General features: G+C 52.4%; 1 protein-coding gene across 11 annotated transcripts in view; it reads right to left on the bottom strand.

Annotated features, from left to right (window-relative positions):
* The window catches only part of FGFR1 (fibroblast growth factor receptor 1), a 48,401-nt gene extending 32,748 nt beyond the window's left edge, over positions 1–15,653 (bottom strand). For 10 of the 11 annotated variants that reach the window (XM_036011603.1, XM_036011597.1, XM_036011595.1 and 7 more), the window contains exon 1: positions 6,790–6,968. In XM_036011603.1, the coding sequence (XP_035867496.1) occupies positions 6,790–6,880 (91 nt within the window). In that variant the 5' untranslated portion in view covers positions 6,881–6,968. Of the gene's footprint in view, positions 1–6,789; positions 6,969–15,521 lie in introns of those variants that run through there. The other variant, XM_036011600.1, reaches the window with a different exon arrangement.
* Positions 15,654–17,221: the final 1,568 nt, after the last annotated feature.

The following is a 17,221-nucleotide window of genomic DNA, read 5'->3' as shown; positions in this document are numbered from 1 at the left end:
TCTATACGTTGTATTCAAAAAAGGAGAAAGGAGGAGTTTGCTTTGTCCAGATTGAGGAGGGGGTGAGATGGGGGGGTGGGGAGAGTGAGCGCAACCAAACTCGGTGGGGGGGGGGGGGGAGAAAACATCATGAATGAATGGTAAAAGGAGCATTAGCCAGGGGCTAGGTTTGGATCCTGGAGAAAACCAAGGAAAGGCTAAGCTCTAAATTAAAGTTCCTTTGTTGATTAACTATTGAGACTTCAGTGTTTGCTGGTTTTTTAACCTCTTTTCTTATCCAGGCTCCTCTCCACTGAAGTCCACTCTGCCAAACTCCTTGACCCCCTCACCCACTTGAGGCTCAATGAGCCCACACATCCAGGGCCTGGGAAACACGGCCGCAGGCACCCAAATGGCAGGGCCTGCTGCCCCGGCGTTCACCTCCTCTCACACAACCCCCCCAGGAGGCTGGGCCGTGCCCCAACGTGTGGGATGAGGATGGAGCACTGAGTCTCCAGCTCCGTCGGAGCCAATCTTTCTCCGTGCCTGGATCTCAGTGGACAGAGACCCCTCACCCCAGCGTTCCCCAGACCGCAGGGCACACTCCTTTAAATGAGGGCAGCGGGCACCTCATTACTCCAGTGGAAAGGTTACAAGTCGTCATGAACCAAGACACAGGAGAGGGGACTCTGCAGGCAGGAGCACAATGTCTTGGTACCACCTGGTGGTCCCACGAAAAGGCAGTAAACCTACTTTGAGGGGCTTTGGGCAAGTGCCGCCCTACTTGGCGTCACCAGCTGGAAGTCAGAGCAACACCACCCTCCATCCGCCCCAAGTTCAGGAGTAGCCTAAGGCTTCTCCTAAGAAGGCCATTTGGGATTCACTCCAGGCCCTCAGGAGCCCAGGTAGAGCAGTTAGCTTTCGGCTCAGTCACGTGGGGCCTGGTGTGCGAGGTAAGCAGGCAGAGAGAAGACAGTGTTTGCAGTTGAGTCTCCAGAATGAATAGAGAGGCCTGGGCAGCTGGACTGGGGAGACCAGGAGCGCCAGAGCAGCTGGACTCTCCCCAGTCAGCGGGGAAACAGTTGTCTCATTTCCAGGCTTTGGGGAAGTAAGGAAGAGGCAAAGGTGGTGTCTACAGGGTGAGCTGGAGCCCCCAGTGGCCCCAGAGGAATGAGACGCTGTAAAAACAGGGCGCAGCTGCTGGTCAGGCTCTCTGACCCTGGACCTCGCCCTCCCGGGATAATGACTCCCCGGGACTCACTTCTCCCAAGGCCATCCATCAGCGCCCCAGACACAAGCCATCACTCACTGCTTCTGCCGGACCAGGAGCAAGTACCCCGGCTGAGCCCTGCTGACCCACCTCCGTGCTGGGGCCACACCAGAAGAATGACACTCTCGCTCCGGTTCCTGCCACCCCAGACTCCAGGTAGTCACAGAAACCGGGTGACAGAATCCTGGCCCGATTCTTTGTTTGGGCTCCCTCCCCTCCCCCACCTATGGCAAGGGCTCTCTGGACAGCCATTTGTTCTTCCCTGAGAAATTCCTCCTCCCTGACTTCGGGGAGCTGGCTGGCAAAGCCAGAGTGGAAAATCAGTGGAGCTAATGGTGTAGCAATGCAGAAGCCGGAGCCAAGAACACAGCGCTGGAGTGGCTTTGCTGCACTTGCCCGGCCTGGTCAAGCACTCCTCCCTCACATTCTCTCACAAGCTGATCGCTGGCCTCCCTCCCCCAACCCTGCTGGGCTCAGCAAAACACTTGCAAACACGCAGGTTCGAAGGCACTCTAGTCACCCCTCTCTGGGGAGGAGGATGTGGGACACAGCGGATCCTTGGGGAAACTGGGTGGCTCAGCACCAGGCAGATTTCTACAGTCCCGAACCCACAGTCCTTGCTCTCCAGTGGGCCGTCCGATATCACCTTCCGCTCCATGTAATTCCACTCGTCTTCTGGCAGAGGGTGAAGAGACTCCTCTTCAACATCCAGTGTGAACCAGAAGTAAACAGGTTCTTTCCACAAGAAGGAACTCTGCTGGGGCGGAGTGGGGAGGAGGACGCCCCTGCATGTGTCCCGGGGCAGCACTGGACACTGGTCCTCGGGCCACACCCATGGGCTGCAGCCAGCCGGGGTCACTGCCTGTCCAGGGCTGGCAGCGGGATACCTTCAAGCACCTATTTGAGGTGCATACCCTTTGGACCAAAGGCAGCTGTGGGATCCCCAGGGAGGGGCTTGCCTCGGGTGGGCTATAACTTGAGGCCGGGGCGATGCCTCTGGCACCACGGGCAGCCTCTCCCCCACGGGCGCAGGTTTCTGTGGAACACAAAGACAAAGCCTGGCTTTGTGGCGCACAGCATCCAGGGATCCAGGGGGCTTGCAGCCAGAAATGGAAACTGCGGCTTTTCCATTAAGTGTAACCTCTCCCCCTTCAATGGGCCACCAGACTCCTTCAAATCTGGAGAGGTGGGAGGAGCTGTAAAACCCCTGCCCATTAAATTGCTTATTAGTTGCAGATTTCCAAGCATGTTGGCAAGTGTTTTGAGACTGCAAGTCTCATACTGTCCCCTCAACCACAGGGTCTGGGGCGTTTAACCACATTATGCTAAAAAGGGGGCAGGACCCCCATTCCCAGTTGTGAGAAGTGGCCTTGTAAAGGGTTTACTTGCCTTTCCCCAGGACTTACTCTTAAAAAGAGAAAAATACACAGACGCAACCCTCCTCAAGCTCAAAATGCCCTTTAAGTTGCTGCTTATCTGTTAAAGGGGCATTCCACCCGTGACCGGGCTTCGGTCTGGCCACGATGCCTCCTCCCTCAAAGCCTCATCTGAAACAAGCTGAGCCTCTTTAAGTTCCTGAACTAGAGAAGGGAAAGGAGAGGGAGGGAGGGAGGCTGGTTTTCCTGGAACCCTTATTAAAGCAACTTTCCAAAGGCAGCCAGAAACTCCAGGCCCTCCCCACTCCCTCAGGAGCATTTGCAGACTGGGGGAGGGGTCCCCAACACACTTGCGCACGCACACATATACACACACTCACTCACTCACACCCGCAGCAAAGCCTTCCTAAAGGGGAAAAGCTCTCAGTGTGAGCAAGGTTTTGGGTAGTTTGCTTTAAACTTTTGAACAAACTTTTTATGCACAGACTACAGTCTTTTCTGAGGACAGCAGCAGCATTATTATTTAACAATCAGCACGGCCAAAGCTGCAGAACCGTACATCACGTTTATCTGTGAGAAACTGTCACTCACAAAGCAAGGAGATAGATTGTCTCTCGTGACTTCGCAGTTCTCCCAAGGCCGTGAGGCACACGTTCTGCTACCACAAAGCTCAGGAGGGACGAGTTATGCGAAAGGGCCGCACTAAGAGACGGACATACACGCAGTCCCGGGGTCAAGCAGGGAACTGCTCCCCACGTCCGCCCAAGAAACAAGCCCCTCACCACGTGCTGTCTCCTGTGGGCAATCAGGAAACGGCTCCCACAACGGCCATTTACCGCTCACTGACCATGTACCAGGCACTGTTCTAGGCGCTTTGTATACGGTCTCGTCTGATACTCACTGTGATGTCAGGAACAGATGTTCATTATCAACATGCTACAGAGGCGCACAGGGGAACTTTCCCAAGAGCCAACAGTCAGGAAGAAGAAAACTTCCAGAGAAAACTTCTGCCCCCACGAAGTCTTGTACGCACATGTTCACAGGAGTTTTAGTGGGGACAGCCAACCTTGCTGACCCCCTGACAGGCCCTCCACAGGTCTGCACACAGCTCCACCCCATGCAAGCCCGGCACCGGCACTGGCACCAGCACCAGCACGGCGATCTGCAGTGACAGAACGTGGGCCGGGGCTGCCCGGGGTCAGCTCGGTGCGGGGGCTCGAGGGGAGTCTGGGTGGGGGGGCGGCCATGAAAACGCTCCATGTCTCGATGCGGCTGGCAGTTAACGTTTGTCAAAACACACTGAACTACTACCCAGTTAAAATTGGCCTATTTTACAGAATCTAAATTATACCTCAATTAAGTTGATGTTTAAGAAATGGCCGACTGACTCCAGTCTGCGCTGTTGCCCAGCCTCCAGAGGCCCCTCCACCTCCCCTCTTCCCTCCTTCCTGGTCCTGGGGCCTGTGCTTTGTTCTCATCAGGACCCTCGGCACCCTGGCTGCACCCTCCATCTCCGCCCGGCTTCCCTGCCCTGCCTGGACCCACAGCCCGCAGCTTCAATACCCCCTCCACCCTCTCTCTCTACCACCACCTGTCCCCCTAAAATTCCAGGGCCTGCACCCTCATGCATCTCTTTCCTGCTTATAAGTGCCCATGCTATTCAATTTTTCCACCCTCCACTTTTGGGCTGCAAAAGAGTTTCTTAGAGAAAGGTCTTTTGTTTTGGGGTTCTGTTTTTTTCTTTTTTGCTTTTTAGTACTTTAGGGTCCATATAAATTCATATTCTTCAACCTCACCCAAGCCCTCCTTGCTTTGGGGCTCTCTTACCGCCATCTGCACTGAGGCTGATCCAAATCTTCTCTCCTCCTCACAAACCTCCCACCCTAACTCACTCCCTTCCTTTCACCTCACCTTGTGTGTGGGACTCTAGCCACCTGTGGCTGACACCCCGCCTGCGTAAGCCAACCCATAGATTCTATTTCTATAGCGTCTCTACTACTTTTTCCTTCCTTTATAATCTCAGGGCTCCCGCCCTAGTTTATACCCTCATTTCCTTTAGCTAGACATTAAAAACAAACATCCCTCTTTCTGGAGACAGTAGTTGTAGCAGCTACTAACATTTTATATATAAGTGCTTTGTCTGGATTAGTTTACTTAATCCTTTATTGTTTTTTCCCATTTTAAAGATATGCAAACTAGCCCTGGCAGGTGGGGCTCAGTTGGTTAGGCATCATCCCTGCAAAACAAAAGGTCGCTGGTTCGATTCCCAGTCAGGGCACTTGCCTGGGTTACAGGCCTGGTCCCTGGTTGGGGGCATGTAAAAGGCAATCAATATATCTCTCACACATTGTTGTTTCTCTCCCTCTCTTTCTCCCTCCATTCCCCTCTCTCTAAAAATAAATAAACAAAAACTTTTTAAGAAAAGATGAGCAAACAAAGGCTTAGAGTCTCTGAGTAATTTACCAAAGCAAGTAATACAACTATTAAGTGGTGCAGCAAAATTCACACAGGCCCGTCTTCTTCCTCCCATCCAGCCAAACTGGGCTAACAGTTTTCTGAAAGTTATATCACATTGCTACCTGCTCAAAACTTTCCAAGACTCCCTGTATCTACCCATTTAAGTATTTCCTTAGTAGGGCATTAAGGCCTTCCATGTGCTCATAACTCAATCCAAGTTTTCTGAGCATTACTTTCCATAACTGCCTATCCAGTCACCAGATAAATCATTCTCTGTACACCTTACACATCCTACCTTGGTACTTTCGCTCATGCCATTCCACCTGGAATGTCCTTCGGCTTCCCCTTCCAAGCCCCACCCCTCCCTCTGGACCCATCTCAGATGCTCCCTGCTCGCCTTGTCCTCTGCATGCCTGCAGCATTTTGTTGTAACTCCACTGTGTGGTTGAACACGGCTGACCTTGTATTTAGATGCCTCTGAACTCACCCCCCACCCCCACCAGATGGCAAACTCTCTGTGGGCAGAGACAGACGGTCCCATCCTGCTTTGGGTCCCTGGCATGTCTAGCTCAGGTCTTGCCTTTAGTTCCGTTACTGAATGCAACATCCATCAGCTGGCTCCAGTCAGTGCACGTTCTTGAACATTTCACACCCCTTCCCCCCTCCCTCCCCGTCACTACACACGTGGACGATCATTCTCATTCATCACGTATCATTCGAATAGGTCCTGACAGCTGAGAATGACAGCCCTTCAAATGCAGCCACCAAGTCACGTGCACACAGGAGCCTCTCACCCACTGCCTGCCAACCTTCTCTATTTGTGTGACCAGCCGCTGAATCGCAAGCCACACACCCTTTGGCGGCAGAAAAGCCCAAACATTAGTTCTTAAAGACCCTTCCTTGAAAGCCACTAGGTATGCTGCACCTGTAACCTCCAGGAGGTATTTTTCCAACTCCAGCAGATCCCACGCGCAGCAGGGCAAGACCTTCCAGCGGCAGGGCAAGTCCTTCCCGTTACTAATGTAACAAGCTCTTGTTTCCAACAAGCTGTAGATCTCGCTCAGCTCCCGTGACCCATTACACTCCCTGGCACTCGATCTCTTCCAAATCTGTCCAACAGCACGTACCAAAAGCAAACGGCTCAGCAAACCTCCAGGGCCTGTGAGATGTGGTCAACGAAGGCAGAATGGCAAGCACGCAGCCGTGACTGCCGACCCCCACAGAAGATGTGTCTTTGGGACAATTTTGAAAGCCAGAAGTCTTTATTAAGCTCCCACATCCCTCAACACACTCTGTAGCCTGACGTAAGTCCTAAACCCAGATTCATAGGTCAACCCTCACGCCGCCCACGGCATCATCCACCCCATTTCATTACTCATCTAGGTTAGGGAGCTGGCTCTTGGGTCCCAATCAAAAGTTCTTTTTTTAGAAGAGAAACGCATAAAACCTCCCATAGCCCGTCTCCTCTGGCAAATGGATGTCACCAGCCTTCATGACCCAACCTCTCATGAAGCTGGTTGTGTTTCTAACGAGGCCCTACCCGCCCGGGTATCTTGGGACTCTCTCCTACAAGAAAACAGACCTTTGCCCCTCCTGAGGTGGGGCTCTCCCAGTCAACCACGTCACCTCCAAGCACACCACCTCCCTCCTGGCCCACCCTGTTTCTGAGGGCCAGAAGTCCGGGCTGACCCTCAGCCCGGGCCTTACCTTGCTCAGGCGAGGTCGGGGCCGGCCTGGCCGTGCAGAGTGTGGCTGTGACCAGCACAGCCCAGAAGAGGAGGCACTTCCAGCTCCACATCCCAGTTCTGCAGTTAGAGGTTGGCGATAAGGCTCCACACCTCCATGGAGACTCTGCCCTGAGCCTGATTCTCCTTCTCAAGCTGACTCTGTGGGAATGAAACAAACGCCTATGAGGATCTGCATGGGGGGGCGGGGGCAGCAGGAGCAAGGAGGAAAAGAAGGTAAAGCAGTCACGCAGCCACCCTGCTTAGAAGGGGGCTTGAAGCTGTAACTTACTCCTTAAAGCACAGCCAAGAGACCCGTGGTCCCGCCGCAATGTTGAATTCAAGGTTGCAGGCCTCCCTTAGACAAAGGAGTGCTTTAATTCAGTTCTACGTGTATTTATTGAGTGTGGCTGTGCACGAGCCTTGCTGGGATAATCATGAACTTCTGGGGCATAAGCGCCAAGATCCTTTGTGCTGGGAAAGCCAACGGCTTTACGAAAGGCCCAGGTGGTTCTGCCACGTCCCGGGCAACGGCTGCACAGAGTATGACGGGACTGCAGGAGCCTTCACTCTCGTCCTGGCTGGGTGTCTTAGGTGGTTCGAGTGTTGTCCTGAGACACCAAGCTTGTGGGTTCGATCCCTGATCCCCGTCAGGGCACATACGAGAAGCAACCAATGACTACATAAATAAGTGGAAGAACAAATTGATGTTTCTTTCTTTCCCCTTCTCTCTGTCTCTAAAATCAATCAATATTTTTTTTAAATAAGACTTTGCTCCCTCCAGGGCAAAACCAACAGTTTGTTGCAGGGCAAAGAGAGAGAAAGAATCTCGGACTAGGCCAAGGACTAGGAATGAGATGCTGACCCTCTCTGGACCCGCGCAGCGAGGAAGCTGAAAAGAGTGATCCCCAGGGTCCTCTCTTTTTATCTCGAAAACTATGCATCACAGGGATCTCTGGTTCCATCAGCTTCCCTCAGGGAGAGAACACAACTCTCACCAGCTCCTTAAAAAGAGCCTCAGAGTGCGGAGCCATGAGGTGGGTCCGGTCCTCTCCTCCGTGCTGAAAGGTGACAGCTGATGTCCCTCCGACAGAAATGAATCTGTAAGTCGGAGCGGGCCGGGGGGTGGGGGGTTGTGCTGAAGAGCCAACGGACTCTTGCTGGGCCTGATTCAAAGACAGCTCGTGTCAGCCCAGGTTAAAAGCACAGGCCCTTTACCCTCCTCAGGTCTGGAGGGCTAAGATTCAAGACAATACCTGGGGTCTTAAGGAACAAGGGATTGTTGCTGCTAAACATTTACCAAGTGATAAGACCTTCTGGGCACTGTTTGGGCTACATGGGGGCGACCATCTCCATCTTCCAGGTGGCTTTTGCCCTAAATACTCCACAGCACCATCCAAGCTATTCAGAGAATCCACTTCCCCGGAACATGCCCTAATGTGGCGCCCCAGCCCTGCCTCCCCCGAGCCAGACAGGGCCCTGTGAGTGAGTCAGTCTCCGCTGGCAGAAACCCCCCAGAGTCCTGGCTTCATTCACACGCGCCTGCCAGTGGGAGTACGAATGCGCTACTACTAGCTCCCTCCCCAGGCTTTCCTAAAAATGCTTAATGATTCCAAATCAAAGGAGAAGTAATATGTCCCTTTTATTTTTCTAAATTTAGGGAAGGGACTAGGAGAGAGAGAGTGCGGAACAAATGTTTACTGGATACCCACTACATGCCAAGCATGGACTAGGTAAAACCTGTAATTATGAGACTTCATTTCTTCCTTGCCATAAACTTACAAGGGGTGGGGTGGCAACCATTTCCCCTCTATGCCACGGGGACACTGAGGCTCAGAGAGGGTAAGCACTTTGCCCAAGGACATGCAGCTGGTAAGCAACAGAACGCTTCGTCACCCAGGTTTTCAGATGCTGCCGAACGGGGTGGGGGGAAGGAAATCAGGGGCTGCTCAAACCTGACTCTAGCTGATGCAAACTTATTTTCTCCAAAGGGCACCCCCGTGCCACAGAGAAACAAAGTAGACAAGGACAGATCTGAGGTAACTCTGGGAATGCAAGGGCCTCGGTTCTCAATCCCATAGGTTCAAAGACCCTTGGAAGCAGCTCACAGATGTGTCATCTAAGACATGGAATGGGGCATGACCCCTGGCCTGGGACAGAAGTGATGCTTGCCAAGAGGACATCCCGAAACCACATTCCACATCTCAGTAATCCCAAAGATATGCCAAACCGATGCAGGCCTATCACCCAAAAAGGCACACTCAGCTAAGAACGTAAGTCCCACAGGAGCCACTAGAGTAATGAATGAGTTTTTAGTGTCCAGCGGGAAAGGGTGGTGCCACCTTGAGAAGTTTAGCTTGTTTTCAAATGTAGCAGACAGGCAGCTTCCATCACCACCTGACCAGTGTGTCCCCTGAAAAGCCTGTCTACCTCCTCACAGGTGTGGGTTGGCTGCAGACTGTTCAAGTTCAATGTACTTTGAATTAATCTTGTAGTTTCCCTGCAAAAGTCTCTTCTTCTGCTTCTCCTCTGGGTCTCAAGTCCCACATCTATAAACCAAAGGATATTAAGAAGACCCAGCCTCTGTCTGCCACCAACTCCTGGAATGAGAAGGTAAGTGGGCACACACCTCATTACAGAAAACACAGTGATGCAAACCACTAGTCCACACACTGCCTGGGAACCAGGGACTGCCACCTTCTCCTTTACCTCGCCTTCTTCTCGTTCAACTAATTCATGAATTTTTAAAATCCCCCGGAAACTGTCTCCTTCCTTCACTGTTGCACAGATGTGACCTGTCACCTCATAGGTGTACACAGCAGCTTCCTCAGAGACCCTGCAGCTAGCGCCACCATCAGTTTCTCCCAAATGTCAGGTCTCCTGGGACTAGCAGCCCACTCTGTCTGGGTGCAGAGGTCCCCACTAGGGAAGGGGGTGGGGGACACAGACACACACCTCCGCTTTCCCACTTGATGAAGGGGCTGAAGTACTTGTCTTGCATCTGTCAAAGGTGGCCCTGAGAACCAATGGGCAGCGCAAGTGAAAGTACCTGCTCTCTCCTCTCTCAGGACTAATTCAATGCAAGATGGGATGGTGGCTGGTGAGAAAGCAGGGGTTAGAATACACGAGCTGGCATTTCTATTGAATTCTAAGAGTAACGGTTTTATGACCATCAGATCTCCTTGTCCAAAAATGATGTAAGGAAAACTAGCTTACGAGTTCAGGGCCAAGTCTTTTTCTTTTGGTTTTCTGGAAGAAGTTAACAAATGAATTCTTGCTCTTCCATTTATGACCCCACCACCCTGGGAGAGTCACTGAACCTTTCTGAGCCTCGGTTTCCCAGTTGTTGGAGGGTGCTACAATTTTTGACTTGTCTATGGCACAGGTTATGAGGGTCAAAGGGGCACCTGCTTTCTTCTCTCTAAAGTCTTAACCAAACGTAAGGAATTATAAATACCGTGCTTTAGGCCGCTCCTTGGGAGCACTCACAGGATGTTTTGGTAATTGGCAGCAGGAGGACACAAACTTTGTACCCTTGCAAAGGTATTTCTCACTATCTACCTTCAAGCCCCACACTGTAGACACAGTGTCCTATACGGTGGCCGCGAGCCACTTGTGGCTACTGAGCACCTGAGATGTGGCTAGTGTGAACTGTGGTGTACTAGAAATGAAAAGAACACAGATTCTGGAACCATGGTAATAAGAAAAAGTAAAGTACCTCAATAATTTTCATACTGATTACATGTTCAAATGATAATATTTTGAATGGATTGGGCTAAATTAAATATATTGTCAGAATCAAAACAAACAAATGAATTAATAAAAATTAATTCTGCCCTGACCGACGTGGCTCGGCTGGTGGGGTGTTGTCTCACAAAGAGGAAGGACAGTGGCTGGTTCAGTGCCCAGTCCAGGTCGCATATGAAAGGCAACCAATCGATGTTTCTCTCTCACATGGATGTTTCTCTCCCTCTCTTTCTCCCTCCCTGCTCCTCTCTCTAAAATAAATAAATATTAAATAAGTAAGTAAGTAAATCTCTCTGCTGGTTTCTTTCTACTTAATGTCTAGTGTGGTTACAAGTGGTTTGCGCTGTGTTTCTACGGGGCAGCACCGCACTAGGCAACCTCTACACCCTGCACAAGTGTTTCTTTGCCTCCCCTCCACCTTCCACGGGCCGAGCCTTCACATCCTCTGAGCCCCACCTCAAAAAGCCACAAGCCTTTCTTGGCCTTCTAGCTGAGCATCTCATCCCTCTGAATTGACAAAACACCATGGGACAGCAAGCCCCTTAACAGCAGGGTCTGTACCTGATTAGGCTTTGATAGCAAAGCACCTAATATGTACACAGCAGATGCTGACACATTTGTTAACTGGATGAATAAATGAATGAAAGAAAGAAAGGCTGATGGAAAAGACACTGACATAGATACTCACATACAAAAGAGGTTGAGAATGCCAGAGAAAAGCCATAGTCAAGTAGTCCTTGTAGCCAGACAAGCTCTATTTCAAAATTTAACAAATGGGACATTTTCTAAACTTTTCAATGCCTCAGAATTGAGGAAATAATACCACAATATTACAGAATAAGACTGCTTAACAGAAACGGTCACTTTTCCTAAAAGCGAGCATCTTCTGCTCCCTGTTGAGAGTGGCAGAGCAAGTACTTACTAAGCACCCAGATGAAGTCGTGCAGCTCAGCCTGCAGAGTTTTAGTGGGGGCAAGGAAAACACTAACTTTAAAATGCTGAGTCCCTGTAAGAAGTACCCAAATGTCCTTGGGAGTGAGGTATATATAAAAAGTTAAGTGAAGCCCTGGCTGGCGTAGCTCAGTGGATTGAGTGTGGGCTGCGAACCAAAGCATCGTAGGTTCGATTCCCAGTCAGGGCACATGCCTGGGTTGCAGGCCATGGCCCCCAGCAACTGCACATCGATGTTTCTCTCTCCCTGTCTCTTTCTCCTTCCCTTCCCTCTCTAAAAATAAATAAATAAAATCTTTAAAAAAAAAAGAAAAAATCAGTATGTTATAAAAAAAAAGTTAAGTGAAAAGATAATAAGCTAAACACTAACTGCTCCACTATATTCTAGGAAACTTTGCTACCGAAGACAGGATGGGTGAGTGGACCGCCACCGTGTTCTTGGGGCTGCTCTCCTAGGTGAGGGCTGTTTACTTGGGGACCAAACATAGCTCCTTTAATTACAAGGGGCAATGGGGGTAAGGAGAGGACTTCTGTTTAAGGTAAATGCAACCTTAGAGGGAAAAGCAAATATCTTAGCTTGAGTCTGGTATTTAATCCTCTCTGGAAGCACCAGAGTCTTCTCTGAAGCTCTACATCTGGACCCCCACCAGTCCCTGGTGCATTCAGACCTTTTTAGAAAGCTCTTGGGAAAACAGACGCAAGACAAATTTCCCAAGAGGAAATTAAACTCAAGTGATGTGAGGCCTCTTCAGAACAAGATGTATGAATCAATTCTCTCCAGCGCCTTTTCCTCCAGCAGCAACAGGCTCCAACTTTCCTAGGAAGCTCTTAACTAACAGCCATTTTGATGAAAGAGATTAAAAAATGGAGGCAAGACGAAAGCTTTCAGAGGAGCCTGCTGCTAAAACCCCAAGCTCACAGGAGCAAATCGCCTATTTTAGGAGTCCTGTTTCAGGTCAACACCCAAAACAAACAAAAAGCATACAACTCAAAGCAAAAACCCATGGATCTGCCTTGGTCCCCATGGATGGAGTCAGCCTACTCCACGCTCAACTCCATCTTCCTGCCCTCTGGAGTCCAGAGAAGAAAGCGGGAAAGCCAGCCCAGGCTCACGGTGCAGGGAGGTGCCAACTCTCCCCCTCTCCCCTAGGAGGGGTGGGAGAACAGCATCTGCGAGGCTCCTTCTCTCTTTCTTTCTGAGCTTTTTGCTTTCCTTACTATTCTAGGGTGCCTGACGGAACTTTCTAGCATCCTCCATGGCCTGAGGCCAAGGTAAAGAAGCACCCAAGACTGTCTACTTGGGAACCAAAGGAAGGAGTGCCCACTCTGGCCCAAATCCCATTTGTGAAAATGCCTCCAAGATAGGCCTTTCTACCAGCACGATAAAGGCAGGCAGTGAAAGCACCCTCGTTCGAGTGGCTATCCGTCGGATGGCCCTCATTAAAAAGTTGACATTCGGCTATGACTAACAGTAAATGCAACAGATATGTCCCGGAGCTGGTCACTGGTGCAGTATACAACCATCCCAGCTGGAGCCAGGCCCCAGCAGCCTCCCTGTCCCCAAACACCTGCTGCTCCTCTGGGGTCAGCAGCAGCCCTGGAGCTTCTCCCAACCAAGTGGGGGGAAATATGTAAACAAGCCATTAAGTAAGCAGGCCACCAGGACAGAGGTCGACAGCGGCTCTCCCCCTCGCCCTCAGTCCCTGAAAGGAAGGGGGATGACCCAGGCTTGGGGGTTATTAGCCAGGCGGAGGCAGGTCCCACGGGGCCCTGCTGCATAGCTTTTCAGTGAGCCTCATAGAGAAAACCAGGAGACTGGGCCAACGGGGGAAAATGGCCATTTTCTGCTAAACAGTCTTAAGGTTGAGGTTCTACAATTTAGATGGTATTCCAAAAAAAGCGCTGGTCCGGAGGTGCAAAGGGCAGGGCACATCTGCGGAGGAAACAGTCACTTTAATTACCATGTCTAGAGAAAGTGCGATTTCATTACAGCCTCCAAAACTACCGCCCAAAGGAGAAACCAGAGAAGTGTTTTCAATTTGAGAGACTGGAAAGGAGAGGGTGAGAGAGAGAGACCAGCTCTCCTGCAACTTTGGACCACAACTTGCTCTACTACCTCGAAGGAAATGACCAAAAAAAAAAAAAAAAAAAACCCCAAAACCCCCTAACAATCTCCGCTTTCAAAATTGTAGCCATTATTTAAATGGTAAAAAGTCCCAATTTAGTTTCCAGGGTCTGAAGGCCAAATAACTGTTTAAAAACACAGGGAGCGCCTGTGGCTGCAACAATCCCCCCACCCAACCCCCTCCACGCCCCCGGCCGGCCGCTGTGCTCCCGGCTTGTTCCCAAGAGGATGGAAAAGGCGTGACGCCACCGCCCGCACCGGAGACCGGACAGCGAGCTCCAGACAGGGTCAGATGCTCCGGCTGCCCCAGCGGTAACCGGAGGGACAAGCAGCAATACTTTAGTACCAGCAACTTCCGTTGTCGGGGCCAATTCAGGGTCAGACCCATGACCAGAGTCCACCTCCAGCAGCTGAGCCCTTCGCAGGTGCCACCCCTAAAACCTTGACCCCCATCTTCTACGATGCCTCTTTTCCGCACAATCTAGGAAGTAACACCACCATCAGATCCTAAATAACTTGGGATCCAGGGTAATTTTTTTCCTCCTCCTTAAATTCCAACGCCTCACCTCAAGTCTTAAGAAATTTTAAAGAGGGAGGTGGAAAGGACAAGTTGAAGAATTCCAGTTTTAATTTTGGGGTTGGGAGAAGGGAGGAAGAGGGATGTTAATATGTGGTTGCGGGTGTGACCGTGTGGGGGTGAAGCAGAACCAGATGCAGCTGCTGCATCTGGAAAATGGGGGGAAATGTACTGGGGGAGAAAGACACCGCAGAAATTTTTAAATGGGCTAATAGCTTCTGGGCCCAGAAAGGAGAAGCAGGCTTCACCCCTTCTCCCAAAGGTGTCTGGCTGCCTTCGCACGCTATGTGTTAAACGAATTCAATCTACGACGTCAATAAATTCCTCCACAAATGAAGGTTCTGCTAGCCCCTCTTCTCCCGACCCCAAACCTTACCGGAGGAGAGCGGAAAGCAGAGGAGTCTGGGCCTGAGAAGCAACATGCATCACTGCCGAGTGAACCGCACCGGACAAAACCCTCGTCCCTTCCCCCACCTCCTAGAACCAGATTGGAACAGAACGTTCCCCTCCCCCAGACCCCAGCGTAGAGCTTAACCACCCGCTGGGCGCCCTCCCAGTCCCCAAACTTCTGACCCTTTCGGAGATGGACTAAGTGGAAGATAAGCCCCTCTGGAAAAGGGAATTCCTTTCTCGCTCCGCTAAAGCAGATTCAGCCATTTGGTGACGACATAGGAGTTAAAACCTATTCGGAGAGAAGCTCACTTACCCCTCCACATCATTCCCTCTTCAGGCCCCCACCCACCCCAACATCTACCCCAGAGTTTTCCGAGGTGATAAAGGACATAGAAACACCCCAGATTTTTAGCGTTCCACCCAAAGCTACCTGCTGAATCGGGGTGAGTTCCCACGAGTGGACTAAAAAGAGACGGAGTGGAATGCAGCACACACACACACCCCACCTCGCTGCCCACTCCCGCCCTCCTCCCCAGTCCGAGGACATCGAGGGCCGCCGCTGCCTTCGCCCGGCCGTCCTTCCCCGGACTCACCGCGGGGCCGCTGCGGCCGCCGCCGCCGCCGCCGGGCCAGCTCCCCGGTGCGAGTTGGCGGAAAAGTTGGGCGGCAGGAAGAGCGGCGGGACGAGCGCGGGCGGGGGGCGCAGAGGGCGACGCAAGCGGAGGGAACCCGGGGGAGACAAAAGGGGGGCGCAGAGCGCTGGGGAGGGAGCCGGGAGGTGGAGGGGGTGGGTAACTGGCTGACGGAGGCGCCCGACCCGACTCAACCACGGCGGGGGAAGCGCGCAGCCAGGAGGCTCCAGCGCCGGGGGCCGCTCGGGATACCGAGTCCGCCCCGGATCTGGGGGCACCGCGTCTCTTACCTCACTCGGCGCTGCGGTTCCGCCTCTGGAGAGTCCGCCGTGGCTTGTGCGGGCGGGCGGGCGCCCCCGTCCCCTGCTCCGGCCCGCCGCCCCCGGGCTCCTGGCGGGGCCGCAAGAGCCCCGCGGCCGGCGCTCGACTCCCGGTGGCGCTCGGCGCCCGGCGCCTCCAGCCCGGGCGGGAACAATGGAGCCGAAGCTGGTGCCCCGGAGGCGGGGCAGGGGGAGGGCTCCGTCCGCCGCCTGGGGTCTCCAGACCCTGTGGCCCCCCTCTCCAGACCCGCGGCTGCTCACGCTTCTTGCAGCCCGGGCTCCATCTCTTTGGGGGGGGCCTGGCGCCGCGGCGTGCCCGACTGCAGTACTGGTACTGTGCGCCCTGTGGGGCGCCCCTCGGACCAGAGAAAAGTCCTCAGTCTCCGCTGCTTTCCAGCTGTGGCGCGGGCTCACCACAGGGGAAGGCGAGGTCGCCGCAATGCGCTAAGCAGAGTCTGGGTCCAGTCCGGACGTTGCCGCCCAGCTCCCCGCACAGCCCGGGCTCCTCCGCGAGCTGCGGCTGCACCGCAGTTCGAGCTCCCACTGGCCACCGCCGGCTGCCGAGGCCGCTGTACTAATGCCCGCAGGAGCGCTCCGAGCGCTGTGCGCCGGCAAGGCGCGAGGCTCGCTCTCTCACTCCCACCCCGCTCTGGTCCCACCCCCTCCTCCCCCTGCAGCTGCCTGCTGGGCTTTGTAGTTCTGGAGGCTCGGCCCTGGAAAAGGGGGGAGCGGGCAGAGCTGCCCGGCACTCTCCTGCTTCTTTCCAGCAGTCTGGACTGCATCTGAGTGGAGCGCCTGCCCCTCCATCTGAGCATCGCCTAGCAGGGTGCCCCAATTTCAGGTAGTGAACAGATTAGCAGTTTAGGGGTGAGGTGAGAAAACGCTGTCGACCTGAGGTCGTGTATGGCAGCACTTACTTTAAAGTATGACTGACTGTGTCCTTGAGGGATATAATTTTCTTGCGCTATATCTCAGTTTTCTCATCTGTAAAAGGGGGATAATAGTAGTTTTCATGTAGAGTTGAGGATTAAATGAGGGCCTGGCATTTTGAGTTAATCAATAAAAGCACACTTTTTATTCACGAAAAGGTGACCCGCTCTTCAGACCCTTCCCCCCATCTCATTTTCTCCCAGTCACATGGGTTAGGTTTTACGTCGTTAGGGAAGCTACGTTCTGTAAATTCTGCAGTGCCATTCTTGGCCTCCAGAAGTCTCCAGCCTACGATTACTGTTTCGGAAGCCAAGAGTGAGTGGGGTGGAATTGAGGGGTGGTGTTGGTTTGGAAATTAGTAAGAGCCCACCCAGAACACATTCCAATACTCTATGGAACCCGAGGGAAAGTGGCTAGACCGTCCTTTGCCCTGGATCCTTCCACAGAGTGGTGTAATCTTCTGGCTCCCTAATCCAAATGGACATGAGTGCTCTTGGGAACTTCTGAAAAATGCAAATTCTTGGCCCTGCCCACACCTGAGGAAGCAGACTGTCCCAGGAAGGAGCAAAGAGTCTGTATTTTTTTTTTTTTTTACAACTCCCCTGGTTCCAGGTGGGGGAAACCCTGGTAGGGTGAGAAGCATGTCACATTAAGTATGAAAGATAATTCCATTCTGGTCTCCTACTTATGAACGCCTTGATTTTGTTCAAATCATGCATCTGAAAAACATCAAGACCTGT

Source organism: Phyllostomus discolor, chromosome 11 (assembly GCF_004126475.2).
Source record: "Phyllostomus discolor isolate MPI-MPIP mPhyDis1 chromosome 11, mPhyDis1.pri.v3, whole genome shotgun sequence".
Classification (NCBI taxonomy): Eukaryota; Metazoa; Chordata; class Mammalia; order Chiroptera; family Phyllostomidae; genus Phyllostomus; species Phyllostomus discolor.
Note: the sequence above shows the minus strand (reverse complement) of the source record. Positions and strands in the feature narration are given on the sequence as shown.